The sequence below is a fragment of the Melanostigma gelatinosum genome (genome assembly GCF_949748355.1).
Source record: "Melanostigma gelatinosum genome assembly, chromosome: 5".
NCBI classification, from domain to species: Eukaryota; Metazoa; Chordata; class Actinopteri; order Perciformes; family Zoarcidae; genus Melanostigma; species Melanostigma gelatinosum.
In genome coordinates this window covers 29,601,569-29,621,799 of record NC_136638.1, presented here as the reverse complement: position 1 = coordinate 29,621,799, position 20,231 = coordinate 29,601,569, and the positions used below count along the sequence as shown (strand labels likewise).

The window sequence follows — 20,231 nt, the reverse complement described above, 5'->3', positions numbered from 1 at the left end:
ATAGCTTCATTTTATGTTGATAAATTAAATATATATATTTTACATTACTAAACAGAAAATAAATGAATAAATGATAAAACGAATAAAGGATGACGTAATAAATGACTGAAATGATTAAATGTGTTCAGGTCGAATCAGTGACTCAAATCATTGATTATCAATTTAATTCGTGGTTTGAAGTTCAACATTTTAATTTAGTTTAAAAAATTGATTGTCAGGACCAGATACAAGGACGAGACATCGGGACTAGATATCAAGACTAGACATCGGGACTAGATATCAGGACTAGACATCGGGACTAGATAGCAAGACTAGACATCGGGACTAGATATCAGGACTAGACATCGGGACTAGACACCGGGACTAGATATCAAGACTAGACATCGGGACTAGATATCAGGACTAGACATCGGGACTAGATATCAGGACTAGACATCGGGACTAGATATCAAGACTAGACATCGGGACTAGACATCGGGACTAGACACCGGGACTAGATATCAAGACTAGACATCGGGACTAGATATCAGTACTAGACATCGGGACTAGATATCAAGACTAGACATCGGGACTAGACATCGGGACTAGATGCCGGGACTAGATATCAAGTGTAGCTATCGGGACTAGACATCGGGACTAGACATCGGGACTAGACATCGGGACTAGATACCGGGACTAGATGCCGGGACTAGATATTGGGACGAGATATCAAGTTTCGATATCGGGACTAGACATCGGGACGAGATATCAAGTGTAGATATCGGGACTAGACATCGGGACTAGACATCGGGACTAGATGCCGGGACTAGATATCGGGACTAGATATTGGGACTAGACATCGGGACTAGATATCGGGACTAGACATCGGGACTAGATATCGGGACTAGACATCGGGACTAGATGCCGGGACTAGATATCAAGTGTAGCTATCGGGACTAGATATCGGGACTAGACATCGGGACTAGATACCGGGACTAGATGCCGGGACTAGATATTGGGACGAGATATCAAGTGTAGATATCGGGACTGGACATCGGGACTAGACATCGGGACGAGATATCAAGTGTAGATATCGGGACTAGACATCGGGACTAGATATCGGGACTAGACATCGTGACTAGACATCGGGACTAGATATTGGGACGAGATATCAAGTGTAAATATCGGGACTAGACATCGGGACTAGACATCGGGACTAGATGCCGGGACTAGATATCGGGACTAGATATTGGGACTAGACATCGGGACTAGATATCGGGACTAGATATCGGGACTAGACATCGGGACTAGATGCCGGGACTAGATATCAAGTGTAGCTATCGGGACTAGATATCGGGACTAGACATCGGGACTAGATACCGGGACTAGATGCCGGGACTAGATATTGGGACAAGATATCAAGTGTAGATATCGGGACTGGACATCGGGACTAGACATCGGGACGAGATATCAAGTGTAGATATCGGGACTAGACATCGGGACTAGATATCGGGACTAGACATCGGGACTAGACATCGGGACTAGATATTGGGACGAGATATCAAGTGTAAATATCGGGACTAGACATCGGGACTAGATATCAGGACTAGATATGGACTGAAGTGACACATTACAAACACAAGGTTGATTCTCGTCTGAAGAATTCCCGTTCGACTTGGTTTCACTTTTCATTACGTACGTAAACACGAAGCCAACTAGAGTAGCAATAATACTATTTATTGTATTTAAAAGATTTACACACAAACACACAAACAGTGAAAACACAATGAATGTAACAAACAAGTGAACGATGTCAGACTTTGTGTTCAAAATGTATGAACAGGTTATTAACTCGTTCATGTTGCAACAGAAGTGTCAAAGGTCAAAACTTAACAAAGCTCATTTAACTCATGAACGTCTGAAGGTCTAAAGGTCTGAATGTCTAAAGGTCTAAATGTCTGAAGGTCTAAATTTCTAAAGGTCTAAAGGTCTAAATGTATGAAGGTCTGAAGGTCTAAATGTCTAAAGATATGAAGGTCTAAAGGTCTAAAGGTCTAAATGTCTAAAGATATGAAGGTCTAAAGGTCTGAAGGTCTAAATGTCTAAAGATATGAAGGTCTGAAGGTCTAAATGTCTAAAGATATGAAGGTCTAAAGGTCTAAAGGTCTGAAGAGAACAGATTCCTGAGACGGCTGATGAAGCTGAAAAGGTTCGTCTTCAGAGAATAAAACTGAAACTTCACAGATCTTCTTCATCACTGGTCCCACAGAGCTCAGTAACGTTTAATTTAGCCCCGCGCCCATTATATTCATTCTCACACACACACACACACACACACACACACACACACAAATATTTAAATATAAACTCAGAGTTCGTCGTCATCCTCGCTGACCGCTGCGTTGAGATCTTTGTCTTTTCGTTCGGCGCTCTCCGTCATGAACTCCCTCTGCTGCTCCTCCAGCTCCTGCAGCTCCCCCTGCAGGCGAGTGAGGTGAAGCGCTCGCCGGTTCCTCAGCAGGCGGCGGGGGAACGGGTTCATGTCGCTGAAGGCGATGCTGCTCAGCCTCCTGCAGGACAACACCACGATTAACAGCTGCATCCACCAGACAGGAAACCTCTTTCAACGCTTTAGACGACGTTTACTGCCTTTATTCTTTAAACTTTATTATTTATACTGCCTGGACAACGACAGAGAGAAAGAAAGGACTCGTCCTATATACTAGATACTGTGTACTGTAAACTATGTACTGTGTACTATATACTGTGTACTACTATATACTGTGTACTGTATACTATAAACTATATACTGTGTACTGTATACTATAAACTATATACTGTGTACTGTATACTATATATCAGGGCTGTCAAACTCATCTTCACTCTGGGCCACATCAGCATCACGGTCCCTCAAAGGGCCGGTTGTAACTGTAAGACTGTAAAACTAACTTCTCCTAACATATTGTTCAATAACTCTCTGCATTTGATTATTGTTTATTCAAGTGTAAACATATTGTACATGCAGTTATATAAATGAAAAATGACAATTAAACACATTTCTGTTATTATAAAAAATCATTTTAATTGAGGGTTCAGAAACCCACATGACTCTATCAAAGATCAAACTATTAAAGAAAATAACAAAGACAAATATCAAACACAAGTTCTGACATTAACTTTGTTCAAAGCCGTTTGTTCACCTCTCTGCATCACTAATGTTCCTCCCTGTCGTCGTCCTGTGCATGCAGCTACATCCAAGAGCTGCTCACTGAGAGTCAGGTCTGATGAACATGATAGATGATGTATCCGTGTTGTCTGTGCTTTCATCAACAGTTCATTACAAACACAAGTACCTGCTCGTCTCTTAGCTGCTGTGTTGTTAGATTGCTGCTAGTTCATCAACTCGGTCTGCGATGGTGTTTCTTCACAAACTGACATTTGTAAAAGTCTGTATCTGGTCGGAGCTCTGCTCACATACCTTCAGCATGCACTGGGCTGTAGCTGTGTGAAGATATTCTGCTGTGATTGCAGTCTGCCTTTTAATTCTTGGACAGTTTGATGTTTTTCTTGGAGGCTAAATTTAGCTCCGTGTTTGGAGAATTGTATCCTTCATCACCGACACGCCTCATAACACAGAAGACAGACCCGTTGTTCTCCTTGAAGCACAAACATGTATTCACTTTCACATCTTTCATTACATTTTCTTCCCTCTGCATCAATCTTTCTCTTCGTGGACATTTTGGGATTATTTGTGGATCTTTTTCAATCGTTGGAAAACCTCTTTTCGGGCTGTTGCCTCTCCTGTCCACCTGTTGTGATAGTTTTAATGTCGGTACACAGACAACATGCTATCTCATCATTTCAACTTTCTATCTCATCATTTCGACCATGGGGATACTTTTATTTTCAAGTCTAACTTTTAATTATTTTTCCAAAAAGAAAAAAAAGATTTTTTTGTTTTTGCTGGCGGATTCGCGGGCCACATAAAATGACGTTGTGGGCCGGATTCGGCCCGCGGGCCTTGAGTTTGACACATGCTATATACTGTGCACTGTGTACTGTATACTGTGTACTATACACTATAAACTATATACTGTGTACTGTGTACTGTGTACTATACACTATAAACTATATACTGTGTACTGTGTACTATACACTATAAACTATATACTGTGTACTGTGTACTATACACTATAAACTATATACTGTGTACTGTGTACTATACACTATAAACTATACACTGTGTACTGTATACTATATACTGTGTACTATATACTACATACTATATACTGTGTACTATATACTGTGTACTATATACTGTACTATATACTGTGTACTGTGTACTATATACTGTACTATATACTGTGTACTATATACTGTGTACTGTATACTATATACTATATACTGTGTACGATATACTGTGTACGATATACTGTGTACTGTGTACTATATACTATGTACTATATACTGTGTGCTATATACTATACACTGTGTGCTACATACTGTGTACTATATACTGTGTACTATATACACTGTGTACTATATACTATACACTGTACTATATACTGTGTACTATATACTGTGTACTATATACTGTGTACTGTGTACTATATACTGTGTACTATATACTGTGTACTATATACTGTGTACTATATACTGTGTACTATATACTGTGTACTATATACTATACACTGTGTACTATATACTGTGTACTATATACTGTGTACTATATACTATACACTGTGTACTATATACTGTGTACTATATACTATATACTGTGCTATATACTGTGTACTATATACTGTGTGCTATATACTGTGTGCTATGTACTGTGTACTATATACTGTGTACTATATACTGTGTACTATATACTGTGTACTATATACTATACACTGTGTACTATATACTGTGTGCTATATACTGTGTACTATATACTGTGTACTATATACTGTGTACTATATACTGTGTACTGTGTACTATATACTGTGTACTATATACTGTGTACTATATACTATACACTGTGTACTATATACTGTGTACTATATACTGTGTACTATATACTATATACTATATACTGTGTACTATATACTGTGTACTATATACTGTGTACTATATACTGTGTACTATATACTGTGTACTATATACTGTGTACTATGTACTATATACTATATACTGTGTACTATATACTGTGTACTATATACTGTGTACTATGTACTATATACTATATACTGTGTACTATATACTGTGTACTATATACTATACACTGTGTACTATATACTGTGTACTATATACTGTGTACTATATACTATATACTGTGTACTATATACTGTGTACTATATACTGTGTACTGTGTACTATATACTGTGTACTATACACTGTGTACTATATACTATACACTGTACTATATACTGTGTACTATATACTATACACTGTGTACTATACACTGTGTACTATATACTATATACTGTGTACTATATACTGTGTACTATATACTATACACTGTGTACTATATACTGTGTACTATATACTGTGTGCTATATACTGTGTACTATATACTGTGTACTATATACTATATACTGTGTACTATATACTGTGTACTATATACTGTGTACTATATACTGTGTACTATATACTATACACTGTGTACTATATACTGTGTACTATATACTGTGTGCTATATACTGTGTACTATATACTGTGTACTATATACTGTGTACTATATACTATATACTGTGTACTATATACTGTGTGCTATATACTGTGTACTATATACTGTGTACTATATACTGTGTACTATATACTGTGTACTATATACTATACACTGTGTACTATATACTGTGTACTATATACTATATACTATATACTGTGTACTATATACTGTGTACTATATACTATATACGGTGTACTATATACTGTGTACTATATACTATATACTGTGTGCTATATACTGTGTGCTATATACTGTGTACTATATACTGTGTACTATATACTATATACTGTGTACTATATACGGTGTGCTATATACTGTGTGCTATATACTGTGTACTATATACTATACACTGTGTACTATATACTGTGTACTATATACTGTGTGCTATATACTGTGTACTATATACTGTGTACTATATACTGTGTACTATATACTATATACTGTGTACTATATACGGTGTACTATATACTGTGTACTATATACTATATACTGTGTGCTATATACTGTGTGCTATATACTGTGTACTATATACTGTGTGCTATATACTGTGTACTATATACTGTGTACTATATACTGTGTGCTATATACTGTGTACTATATACTGTGTACTATATACTATATACTGTGTACTATATACGGTGTACTATATACTGTGTGCTATATACTGTGTGCTATATACTGTGTACTATATACTGTGTGCTATATACTGTGTGCTATATACTGTGTGCTATATACTGTGTACTATATACTATATACTGTGTACTATATACGGTGTGCTATATACGGTGTGCTATATACTGTGTACTATATACTGTGTGCTATATACTGTGTGCTATATACTGTGTGCTATATACTGTGTGCTATATACTGTGTGCTATATACTGTGTACTATATACTGTGTACTATATACTGTGTACTATATACTGTGTGCTATATACTGTGTACTATATACTGTGTACTATATACTGTGTGCTATATACTGTGTACTATATACTGTGTACTATATACTATATACTGTGTACTATATACGGTGTGCTATATACTGTGTGCTATATACTGTGTGCTATATACTGTGTACTATATACTGTGTGCTATATACTGTGTGCTATATACTGTGTGCTATATACTGTGTGCTATATACTGTGTGCTGTGTACTATATACTGTGTGCTATATACTGTGTGCTATATACTGTGTGCTATATACTATATACTGTGTGCTATATACTGTGTACTATATACTGTGTGCTATATACTGTGTACTATATACTGTGTACTATATACTGTGTACTATACACTAGATGATGCAGTACATTGCACTCATAGCTGTCGTGTAGTTTGTGACTTTGTCTCACTGGACATGTGATCGGCAGTTTTCTTAAAGCAGAATTCAGAACAGAGAGTGGATTTGATGTGTTGACACCAAGAGCTCTGCAGCTGTAACTGAGCTCCAGCAGGTGGCAGCATCTCAACAATGAGGATCCTTTCATAAAGAGTCGCACCAGGTGAGTCTTTACCTGCCGTCACAGATGGTCTTGGTGAAGAAGCGCAGGTACTGGTAGATCTCCACGCCATCGTGGATCTTCAGCACGTCGTCCTCTTTGTATTTGAATAGAGCCAGAGCGTACCTGAAGATAACCTGCAGCACCAAAGCACACACAGGTGAGACTCAAGTCAGCTTTCATTCTACTGACAATATTTAAACAATGTTTGCTGTTGAGTTGATCAAATGAATGAATTGTTTAATTTAAGACAAGTGAGGACACTCAAACAAAGTGAGGACACTTAAACAAAGTGAGGACATTCAAACAAAGTGAAGACACTGAAACAAAGTGAGGACATTCAAACAAAGTGAAGACACTCAAACAAAGTGAGGACACTTGAACAAAGTGAGGACACTTGAACAAAGTGAGGACACTTGAACAAAGTGAGGACACTTGAACAAAGTGAAGACACTGAAACAAAGTGAAGACATTTAAACAAAGTGAGGACACTTGAACAAAGTGAGGACACTTGAACAAAGTGAGGACACTTGAACAAAGTGAGGACACTTGAATAAAGTGAGGACACTGAAACAAAGTGAAGACACTGAAACAAAGTGAAGACACTTAAACAAAGTGAGGACACTTAAACAAAGTGAAGACACTTAAACAAAGTGAGGACACTTGAACAAAGTGAGGACACAAACAAAGTGAGGACATTCAAACAAAGTGAGGACATTCAAACAAAGTGAAGACACTGAAACAAAGTGAGGACACTTGAACAAAGTGAGGACACTTGAACAAAGTGAGGACACTTGAACAAAGTGAGGACACTTGAACAAAGTGCGGACACTTGAACAAAGTGCGGACACTTGAACAAAGTGCGGACACTTGAACAAAGTGAGGACACTTGAACAAAGTGAGGACATTTGAACAAAGTGAGGACACTTGAACAAAGTGAGGACACTTGAACAAAGTGAGGACACTTGAACAAAGTGAGGACACTCGAACAAAGTGAGGACACTCAAACAAAGTGAGGACACTCAAACAAAGTCAGGACACTTAAACAAAGTGAGGACACTTAAACAAAGTGAGGCCACTCAAACAAAGTGAGGACACTTAAACAAAGTGAGGACACTTGAACAAAGTGAGGACACTTGAACAAAGTGAGGACACTCAAACAAAGTGAGGACACTCAAACAAAGTCAGGACACTTAAACAAAGTGAGGACACTCAAACAAAGTGAGGCCACTCAAACAAAGTGAGGACACTTAAACAAAGTGAGGACACTTAAACAAAGTGAGGACACTTGAACAAAGTGAGGACACTCGAACAAAGTCAGGACACTCAAACAAAGTGAGGACACTTGAACAAAGTGAGGACACTTGAACAAAGTGAGGACACTTAAACAAAGTGAGGACACTTAAACAAAGTGAGGACATTGATCTCAATGACAGCGTGTCGGTTGTGTGAAAGTGAAAAACATGTATGATGCTTTGTTTGTGTAAATTCAATCATACATTACAGCTGAAGTCGTCGTAATGCACCTGGATCAGATCTAAACTCTGTGAGCACTTTTATAGTTTTGAGTCCGATTATTTACGTGTTTTTATTAAATGTATTTCTGTATTTTTATCTGTATTTCTCATGTATTTTGTCTGTTTCTATATAACTGTATTTTTTCTGTGTTTCTGTGGTGGTGTGTTTGTGGGTTCGATACCTTGGTGCCCTCGTACAGGAAGGCGTCCCACAGCGGCAGCAGGATGTCGCTTGGCAGACTCTCCACAAAAACCACCAGGAACCAGTTGAAGGTGATGAGAGACACGTCGATGCTGTGATCCTCAAAGTGAGCCGAGAGTCTGGGAAGCTTCTCCGCCAAAAAGTCCTTCAGCACCCGCTGGTCCGCCTGAACACAGAAACTCAATAATCAATCAATCAACAACACAACACTGATAGATCTAGAACACTGATCTCTGTATCTGGTTGTCAGGTTTACACCTGAGGTCATTTCACTGATGATGCTTTTATGGAAATATGAGTTTCACACAGAAATAAACAAACATTATTGTGTAGAACTGAAGTTGTGGTTCCTGATCAATGTCACAATGTTCTCCGTTGGTACCTAATCAATAATTAGTCTCCTGTACCTGAGAGGCCACCAGGTTCTTGGTGTAGTAGTCCTGAGGCATGAGGGACTCCACCACGGCCACCAGACACCAGAAGGCATCTTCTTCACTCTGAAGGACCAGCAGAGCAATGGCCGCCACCCTGAGAGACACACAGGTGATCACGCGGCACGTCACATGAGACCTGGATTTGGGGGCCAGGGATTGGACAACGTAAAACATGTTTACCTGTTGAGTCCCTGGCAGTAGCCAATAGAAGGGTTCTGCCAGGAGAAGGCCAATAAGATGCGGCGGAGCTGCTGGAGGGCGGGGTTAGAGGGTGAGGAGAAGTGCTGATTGGTTGTCAAGGTGCGATGGAGGTCCAGCTGGATTTGTCTGGAGGCCGGATGAGGACACGTTTGACTCTTCTCACACAGCTGGAAACACAGCAGCTGGATTACTGCGAGGTCATTAACAACATGTTCCTACATCCAGGTGTGAACAGGTGACACTGTGGACAAGTGTGTAGGATGGATCAGGTGTGGATCAGGTGCGGATCAGGTGTGGGACAGGTGTGGGACAGGTGTGGACTTCCTGCACACCTGCTGGTAGCGATGTGGGTGACGCTCCCTGATGGTCCTGGTTCTGGCTCGGACCACCCAGCGCCACACCCGCTGTCGGTACTCCTGAGGGATGCCGCCTCGCAGCAGACCTTTGAGCTCAGGTGAGGGACTGAGGTCATCTGACCTGCCGGTGAGGTACTGAGCCCAGCGACTCAACAGGTAGCGCTCTGCACCTTCCTGCAGGTAGAAACCCAGAGACTTTAAATAAACATCCTGTTACATCGACTTCCTCAGAGGACACAACCACACATCTGTGTACCTGTGAGGACCATCGATCACAATCTGTTCATTGTTGGACAGCTGATCTGATGGGCCACAGGTACACAGGTCTCCAGGTACACAGGAACACATTTCTACAGGTCTAGAGGTACAAAGGTCTACAGGTACAAAGATCTACAGGTGAGGGTTCCTACCTGATGCAGCAGGTTGTGTGAGCGGATCTCCAGCGCCTGAATCTTTGCCAGCAGCTTCATGTCCTCCACCTCGTATTCTGGGATGATTTTGAATCCGTACTCGTCGTGATCTCTGAGGATACAACAGATTTAACACAATCAATGCACCAGGTGTTCCTGTTCTGTCCACCCAGGTGCTGTGACCGTCCTAGCTACCTGGCCACGTTAAGCTGGAGGGCGCTCTTCCGCTCCCTTTTCAGGGCCTCTTCGATCATCTTCTGGACCTTCCCCCGCTGGACCGGATCCAGAGTCGTGGTCTCCTGCAGCTGCCGCAGGACGCTCAGGTAGCGGCTCTCCACCTGGCAGTGACTGGCCTCCAGGTAGGAACACTGCAGCCAATCAGCAGACAGGAAACACAGCCTGAAGCCGAGCTTTAACGAAACCTTGATGAAGGTGTTCACCAGCTGGACTCACCTTCACCATCAGACTCTTCTCCTGCTCACAACTGGTCCTCCAGAGTTTAGTCAGCTGGTGGATCTCAGAGTTCAGGAACTGGTTCTGAGTCTTGTACGCCTCAATGTCATCCTGAAGAATCAGAGAGAAACCAGTTCATACTGGATCTCTGTGGCCGATACCAGTAGAGTGACAACAATATATACAGGTGTAATAAAAAATATATTTAATTATATTTGTGTGCTTCAAAGAGTTCCACCTTCAGGTTTTCGATGTCTCTCTGAAGCCGTCTGAAGGTCTGAGAGTTCAAACTGCCGTCAGAGGACAGACGAGAAGTCACCTGATCAGAGAGCTTTATGATCACCTGACAGGAAACAACAGGAAGTCACCTGATCAGAGAGCTTTATGATCACATATATATTTATGATCACACATATACATATATATATATATATATATATATATATATATATACATATATATATATATATACACACATATACACACACAGCGCCTGGCTCTACAATCTGCGGCCGCCTCGCTCACATGAGATCATCGTTACGCACGTGTTCATGACGTCAGAGCAAGTCGGACACAAATCTACCCAGCATGCATTGTGCGCCGATCGCCGGTGATCGATTCCGCACACGCCTGGCTTATGTCGAACGAGCCTATTACCTGACAGCAACAAGGAAGTCATTCAACAAGCTTCACATCACAGATGTACAAACACAAATCATCTGATCTCAGTCCAGGTGAGAAAGATTAATATAGCCTTCGATAAACAATACAACTGTGATTCTGGGTTGTTTTTAGGTAGATATTCATCCTCAGGTGTTGAACCAGGTGTTCTGGCCTGAGGTGAGACTCACCTCCTGCTTGGCGTTGTTCTTCTCGATCAGCATCCCGATGTTGTCCTGCAGGTCGACCAGCTGAGCGTCTCTGTGAGACAGACTCCTCTTGGTGTCCTCGGCCTCCTTCTTCACCTCCTCCAGCTGACCTCTGAGGTCAGCCGCCTGTCGCTCTCGATGTCTCAGCAGCTCCAGACGCTGCTGCTCGTCTTTCTCTGCCAGAAACTCTGCACAGGTTCTCTTCTCCAGCTGAGACGCCTCCAAGGCTTTGTGGAGGATCCACACCAGCTCCTGGACCCGATACATTATTATTATTATTAAAATAATTATCATTATCAGCAACACCTCTCTGTAGCTGACATTACAACATTATTTGATGATCCTCCTGTGGATTTAAATCCCCCGATCAATATGTATCTGATCACAGAGTTATTGATCACCTTCTGAGCTCTGACGTCCTCCATCAGCACCAGGTTCTCCTGCTGGAGACCAGACGTCCGGTCTGAGGAAAGAGAGTCTCTGCAGACGACCGTCATGGGGGACGAGCTGCGAGTCTTCGTCTTCCTGGTTCGATGGTCCAACGCCGAAGGTGAGTCGGGGGTCACCTGACCTGCTGACTCAGCCAATGGGAGGAGAGGGGGCGGAGTCTCAACGGACAGAGCTGGAGAGAATGACATGTGACAGTGTTATAGAATATATACTTATAGAATTATTATTAATAGTTATCCTTGTATACGAGGTACTAGTACTACTTATTGTACTTATTGTATTAGAGTACGTACTCGTAGTTTTGTCGGGTTCTGCAGAGTTTGGGGGGATCCTCTGTGGAGCGTCGACATGAAACACACTCTGACTCTGACTCAACTCCTGAGACACCCTCTTACGAAGACTGTGGACTGAGTTTCTGACCGACACACATAGATCATAATCAATGGGGCTCATGGGAAACGTAGTCTCAGTCGGGCTCTGACATTAAACACTCACTGGATCTCGATGAGTGGGTGTTTGAGCGACATGTTGGCGAGCGGCGTCCTCGGTGACGGGACGTTAGCGGCCTCCTCGCCCACCAGACCCAGCGGGCCGGTCAACACGGACAGGAAGTTGTCTGCAGAATAAAGATCAGAGGATGATCAACATTAACATCACATGATCAATAATCTGTAGTCTTGATCATACATTCATTCACTTTTTGACAATTGTTTCACATTAATGTAGCTCTATTTCATCCTTACTGACCGCCAGAGGGAATGCTGAACACTTGATGTCTTCCGTCTCGCGCATGTGCAGGTCGAGTCTTTATATCAACCAAGTCACCTGTGACCTCGGATGACCCCCGTCGTCTCTAAGTTCCGGTGTCATCCTGAGATCAGTCCTTTTTCATCTTCTCGCTACGCAGGCTAGCTACCATGGTAGCATAAGCTTAAGATTTTATCAGAGTCGTCATATACATATACACATACATGAAATGTAACCTCTGCATTGAACCCATCCCGAGCTTATTGGGAGCAGTGAGCTGCTGAGAAGCGCCCGGGAAGCAGTTAGGGGTTCAGTGTCTTGCTCAAGGACACTTCGGCACAGGACTCGTAGCAGCCAAGGATCGAACCGCCGACCTTGTGGTTGCCGGACGACCCGCTACCAATACAACCCTACCTAAGTCCGCCAGGCAACCGCCGAACTTGGGGACTAACAGTTGCCCCCCCAAAGCCTCCAGAGGCAGGGGGGCCAGGAGATGATGTCTCCGGGCCGGCTGTCGTTCTTTCTCCCAGATGCAGATCAGCTACTGGGCAGCTCATGCTTCGGACCCTTGGGCGGCGTCCACCCTAACATTTATTTTACAGAGGGCACATCTGGCAAATGGTTTCCCCATGGGCTCGGTTCCATTCCGCCGGGAGATTGTCACAACATATACCTGCCTCTCAAGGTGGGATGCTGTGTGGCAGAACAGAACTGCTTGGGGGCAGTTGTCTGCTCAAGGTGGCATGGGCAGGTCAATGTTCTAGAGCTAGCGCTCAAACACTTCCTGCCATATTTGAAGGGAAAGCATGTGCTTGTCCGGTCGGACAACACCTCTGCTGTGTTTTCACATAAACCATCAAGGGGGCACCAGATCCGCAGAACTTACTACGGGTATCACCGTGCCCTTCTGACTTGAGAACGGAACCAGGTTGTGGATTTCCTGTCCCGTCACAAGCCTCCACCGGGGGAGTGGCGGCTGCATCCAGACGTAATGTCAACCCACTGCCCCCACTGGTTCTCCCTGACGGAGAGGACCAGTCCTCTGGGTCAAGATGCCCTGGCTCACACGTGGCCTTCTTCTTCTTCTTTAGGCCTTTCCACCATTCCCTCTGATCTTGCAAACGCTTGTCAGAGTTCTTCCCCGACCAAGAATTGGTCTCAATTCTAGAGATTGAGACCATAAACTCATGTTTACTGAGGTAATAAATCAAGAGAGAAGTAGAGTAATTTTCTCACAGACTTCTATACAACCAGAGGAGTCGCCCCCTGGTGGACACTCCATTACATTACAGTCATTTAGCAGACGCTTTTATCCAAAGCGACTTACAATTCAGAGTCGATCACATTTCTACACCGTAGGCTCAACTACGGGAGACATTGTGGGGTTAAGTGTCTTGCTCAAGGACACATCGACATGCGACTAGCAGAGCCGGGGATCGAACCGCCGACCCTCTGATTGAAAGACGGCCCTGCTATCCACTTAGCCACAGTCGCCCACTAGAGAGAATGCAGCTTTAACACATGAGGCTTTGATTTCACTTTAAAGAACTGGAGGTTGTCTCCTCATTTCTTACCTGCAGTGTCGTTGTTGTTGTTTGTCGGGTCTCGACAGGTGGAATTCCGTCTGTGCCGCCAGCGTCTCACCTGCAGCTGCTGCAGCCAATAGAGCATCAGGTCCTGGCTCACGGCCTGCAGTGGAATATCAAGCATAACATAATTAATTAATTAAGACGCGCACATTTAAAGTTTGATTTGCAGCTGCTCTTCAACGGGAGCGTGAATGCTTGTTGTATACGATGTGTGAATATGAACTCATTGGAACCTCATTAAACCAGGTGAGATGCTTGTTATTACATATTATATATTATATATAATATATATAATATATTTTATGACAGAGACGGTCCCTGACGGACTGTGACTCCTCCTACCTTGAGGATGAAGGTGCGTTCAGGTGTCCTGATGTGGAAGGAACCCCTCTCAGCCTTCAGCGGATAGCTGAAGGTGGCGCTGCAGAGCTCCACCTGGCCGAGCGGCGTCACATCCTGCGGCGTGCGGTAGTAGAACAGCTGGTTCTTCTTCTCCTCGTAGGTGAACCAACGCTGCTTCCAGGCCCTCAGGGGGCCCCCCTGCTTCTGCAGGAAGCCGCACAGTTTAGGGTCACCTGAAGAAGAAACCAGAGGTCGCGGCCCCACCTGGTCACAGAACACCTCTTTGATGAGAGGCGGAGCCTGGACTGGGTTCAGGTGAGGAGGAGGAGGAGCCTGCTGGTAGGTTAGGTGAGGTGGAGGAGGAGGAACCTGGTGGGTGTTCAGGTGAAGAGATGGCCTCTGGGTGCTCAGGTAAGGAGGAGGAGCCCGCTGGGTGTTGAGGTGAGGAGGAGGAGGAGCCTGATGGATGTTCAGGTAAGAAGGAGGAGGAGCCCAATGGATGTTCAGGTGAGGAGGAGGATCTTGGTGGTCCTGATGCCTCTCAGGTGAGGTTGAAATGAGTTTCTCTGAAGGTGGATCCTGGTGGTTCTGCTGGTCTTTGGACTCAGAGATGTGGAGCTCGAGAAGAGGATCTGGTTTTAGTGGATCTGGTTTAAGTGGATCTGGTTCTGGTTGATCCTTTGGAGGAGACTCTTTAGTTTTCTGTTGCTCTGTAGGACCTAGTTTAGTTTGATCTGGTCTAGTTGGAGAAGCCTGATCTTCTTTTTTCCTCAGTTTTTGTTCCTCAATAAAACCATTTGGTTTTAGTTGATCTTGTTTGGTTTGAGAATCTTCTAATTTCTGTTTATAAGTCGCAGGATCCTTGTGGATTCTGTGTTCGGTGAGACGCAGATGGTCAGGTCTCTCTGCAGATGGTCTGGTTTCTCTGCAGGACTCTTCTTCATTCTGTTCAGTCTCTGCAGGAGTCAGACGTTTCTTTGCAGGACTCTGGGGGTTCTCTGTAGGACCCTGGGGGGTCTCTGTAGGACCCTGGGGGGTCTCCTCAGAAGCTGAGATCCAATCAGCTGGTTGAAGCTCGTCAGCAGGAAGCCGGCGAGACGAGGTGGCGCTGTGACTTCCTGTTGAGCTGCTTTCATCCATCCTCTAAAAACAGAGAGAGAAAGAAATGTACCGATGTCTTTATGTTGCAGTGTTGGGAACATAAGGAGCGTGTTTGAGTTATCAGCATCTAAGAAAACTCAATGATTGACCTGGTTCTGACTCTACAAACAGTCTTTGGGGGGTAGAGTCTCTGACTGGGATGGTTTCACTGGTTAGGAAAACATCAACTGGTTTAATATTGAACTACTTTATGTCTTGTTTTAATCTCCTAAAGTCAGAGGAGCATTATTCATATTCATGAAACACCAGATCTTCTTCTTCAAGTGATCAAACTCATTAAAATCCTAAAATCTGGAGATAGAAGTTCTTCTTCAGTCACAACTTTAGTTTACTTTCTATTTATAGGAGGAAGAAAGAGAATAATTCATCTTGTTATAACTTTAAATGATAAAACATAATAAAGACATCATGATGGATGAAGGCAGTATTTTGTACTTCTTAAGTATTTAAACACAGTTTTACTGAAGTAACTTCTTGTTTTTCTGTCAGACTCACTGAACACATTCAAACTGCAGGAAATGATTTCAGCAGCAATGACACTTAATGACAGGAAGTGTCTGTTAGTTCCGCCCTTATCAGTGTAACCAAGTGGAACTGACGGGGTGAAACTATTGGGTCCGCCGGACCGGTAATGGGGTGCACGGGCCCTGATTAGGTGAAAAGATGCACCTGCTGGCAGATCGTGGTCTTTGTCTTTCTCTCCGGCATCACCGAGTCCATCAGCGTGTGTTTGGGGGTTGGCTGGTTCAGGTATATATGTTTATAGTGGAATGGTTTTTCATTTTGTATATCATGTGCTGGGGAAATTCGGTATATAATTAAGAAATCTGTAATGTTGTATTTGTGTTTTTTTAGAGCTTCCTGAGCACCCAACGGTAGCTGGGGGGGCGGGGGGGATGCTGGTCTTTGGTTTCTTTTCTTTAAATTCTTTGTGAGGCCTCTCTGGACACCTGGTCTGTGAACTCCTCCTGCCCGCTAAACCAGCTGTCACTGGTTACACCACAGAGTTATGTTTGTACAAATAAAGATTGATATTTTCATAACTGCCTTTTGCATGTACGTGCCTTTACGGTGTTTTGAGCCAACGGGGTGCTACATTAGGAAACACGTCACAACATTGATTCTACAACACTATTATATAACTTTATATATTATTTAAATATTCTACAACTTTATATGTTCTATGATGATGACAGATAATGAGAAACAACTGATAATAACAATAAACACTGACAGTAATAATAACTAGAAAATGCAATTCCTGCTGAAAATGCGTTGGAATGCTGAAAGCTGAAATGAATCTCAAAAACATTGCTGAAAATAGATATCCAATTTAAAAAAGAATTGCAAAAAGCTGAATAATCCAAAAAGACTACAAATATGCAGTTATGTCACCCCTCTCCTGAAAGAGCTGAACATTTTGATATTCGAACGGTTTCTGTAGCTTAAAAGAATTCCAGCAGTAGTGATATTTGTTGTAGTAGTAGTAGAAGTATTATTCGCAGTATAAGTATGAGTAGCATTTGAACAAGTACTAGTTGTAGCAGTAGTGATATTTGTAGTAGCAGTAGTAGTAGAAGTTGTCGTCAAAGTATTTGTAATTAGAAGAAGTAGTAGAAGTAGTAGTATCAGCAGTCGTACTAATAGCTGTAGTAGTATTAGTACTGGTTATTAGTACTGGTAGTAGCAGGAATAGCAGTATTAGCAGTTGTGGTATCAGTAATAATAGTAGTGGTAGTGGTAGTAATAGCAGTAGTGGTAGTAATAATATTTATGGTAGCAGTAATAGCAGTAGCAGTAGTAGTAATAGTAGCGACAGCAAAAGTTGTAGTAGTAGTGGTAATACTAGAAATATTAGCAGTAGTAGTACTTGTCACAGTATTAGTAAGAGCATTCATTATTTCAACAAAAAAGCCAAATTTTGAGCGAAACGTTTAAATACAGTTAATCCATGAGGCTTTTATTTTGAAAGGGTGGGACTGGGTGGGGGAGGGAGGGGGAGAGGAGACATAATCATCATGTTTGACACATAAACAGAGGTTATTAAATGACAGGCTTCATCACAAGCAGTTCAGTTAGAATTCACTCTCTGGGGCTTTTATTTTGAAATGTGGTGTGGGGTGTGGGGGAGAAGGGGAGAGGAGACAGAATCATAATGTTAGATAAACACAAACCGGTTATTAAATGACAGGCTCATCACAAGCATTTCAGTTAGGATTCATTCTGTGGGGCTTTTATTTAAAAATGGCGTGTGTGTGTATGTGTGTGTGTGGGGGGGGGGGTGGAGGAGGGGGGAAAGACCTCTAAAGATCCCTAAGACCTGAATGACTGTATGAGAGAGAGAGAGAGAGAAGTGAAAAGTCATTTCAACAAAAAAGCCAAATTTTGAGCTTGTTTAAATACAGTCAATCCATGGGGCTTTTATTTTGAAAGGGTGGTGCTGGGTGGGGGGGAGAGGAGACATAATCACAACGTCTGACACACATAAACAGAGGTTATTAAATGCCTGGCTTCATCACAAGCATTTCAATTAGAATTCACTCTTTGGGGCTTTTATTTTGAAATGGGGTGTGTGTGTGGGGGGGGTTCCTCTAAAAGTCTCTAAGACCTGAATGACTGTATGAGAGAGAGACATAGACAGGGAGAGAGAGAGAGAATAAAGAATTTGTGAGAGAGAGAGAGAGAGAGAGAGAGAGAGAGAGAGAGAGAGAGAGAGAGAGAGACTCTGATATCTCTGGCAAACTTTCTCATTTGGAGATTGTCCGATGTTTTATCTTTTACAGCTTACATGACTGTTGTCCTGCTCTGCCATGTCTTTCCTCGTCTCTCCCTCTTGTGTGTGTGTAAATGTCACTCGAATCAGGAAACTTATCAGAATACTCATGTCTGATTGGCCGAGATGCAACACGTAACAGCTGCAACAAATCATGTGCGTGCGGCTTTTATTTTAAAATGGTGTGTGTGTGTGTGTGTGTGGGGCCTCTAAAGATCCCTAAGACCTGAATGACTGTATGAGAGACACAGAGAGAGAGAGAGGGAGAGAGAGAGACACAGACACAGAGAGAGAGAGGGAGAGGAGTGTATGTGCGCGTGTGTCTGTGAGTCTGTGTGTTTATCAACATCACTAATTGGCTCAATCGCAAACACCTGTGTGCCTGAAGCCATTTCATGGAGATAAAACAGGGAAACACCTCTCAAACAAATCCTCAGAACTCCCATAACCGTAGCTCCTATTGCCCCGATATTAATAATTGAGGGGAAGAATGAGTTGAAGAACAGATCCTGTAAAAATTGTGTCTGTAGTGTAAAAAATGTGGCTTAACTGGCGATCTAGAAATGGGGCACCGTGTTCTGTGGAAGATGTTTTTGAAGCAAAATTTAACATTGGTCTCTATGGAGCAGAAAGTTGGTTTTCCTCTCAATTAACGGCTTCCGTGTCAAATGTGGAAATCTGTGGGATTCCACAGTAATTTATCTACGACAAGGACAATATTAGCTACTTCTACATCCAGAAATTATGCATGAAGAGTGAAGATTGTGGACACAGTGGCAAAATACAAATGTTTTTTTCACAAGAATCTCAAGCTGCTCTAGCGGTGACATCACGCACTCTAAGCTGCACAATACACACCCATTATAAAGTCAGAAAATTGCTGAAAAATCATAAAAGTTAAATTGCTGCAGTTCAAAAAGTTTAAAAGATATCAAAAAGCTGAATCATGTTGGCAATAGTTGAGGGTTTTCTCAACATTTGAACGTTGAAATGGTGTCTGTAGCTGAAAGTATGAGGAAGTTGAAGGATTTGAAAGTTGAAGAAGTTTAAGAGGATTTGTAAATATTCTCCATAGAGATCCCATTCAAAAATAAAGTTACTGAAAGCTTAATAATTCAAAAAGTTTAAAGGTTCGAAATAGTTCGAATAGTTCGAAATAAGGTTCGAAATTGTTGGAATGTTGGAATGCTTAACAGCATTCCAACAATTAACACTTCACAGCTGAGATTCCAGAGTCACAGAAAACATGCACGCACACACTGTGTTTCTGCGTGTCCTCACCTGTTCAAAAACGCACCTGAGCGTTTACCTGAAGGGGCGTGGCCTGAACACACCTCGCTGGTCTGGATCCTGTTCTTAAACTCAGACTGAGACTGTTTCTTATTCTATTGTTCCTCTTGTTCTTCTTATTCTTCTTCGCCTCCTTTTCCTATTATTATTATTATTATTATTATTATTATTATTATTATTATTATTATTCCTCTTCTTCCCCGCTTTACTCCGGGTTATCTTCTCTTCCTGGTGTCTCGAGCTGGTTAC

The 20,231-nt window shown here is 42.3% G+C and overlaps 1 protein-coding gene across 1 annotated transcript; it reads right to left on the bottom strand.

Annotated features, from left to right (window-relative positions):
- Positions 1-1,560: 1,560 nt before the first annotated feature.
- Positions 1,561-20,231, bottom strand: tbc1d2 (TBC1 domain family, member 2). The gene is made up of 17 exons (XM_079268432.1): positions 19,974-20,231; positions 14,759-15,901; positions 14,402-14,516; positions 12,576-12,696; positions 12,374-12,495; positions 12,032-12,252; positions 11,613-11,882; positions 11,000-11,104; positions 10,762-10,872; positions 10,504-10,676; positions 10,309-10,420; positions 9,875-10,072; positions 9,522-9,709; positions 9,315-9,435; positions 8,888-9,073; positions 7,204-7,325; positions 1,561-2,549 (listed from the first exon to the last, which is right to left on the bottom strand). Exons 2-17 carry the CDS (start codon positions 15,896-15,898, stop codon positions 2,348-2,350), a joined length of 3,507 nt encoding a protein of 1,168 aa, XP_079124558.1. The 5' UTR covers positions 15,899-15,901; positions 19,974-20,231; the 3' UTR covers positions 1,561-2,347.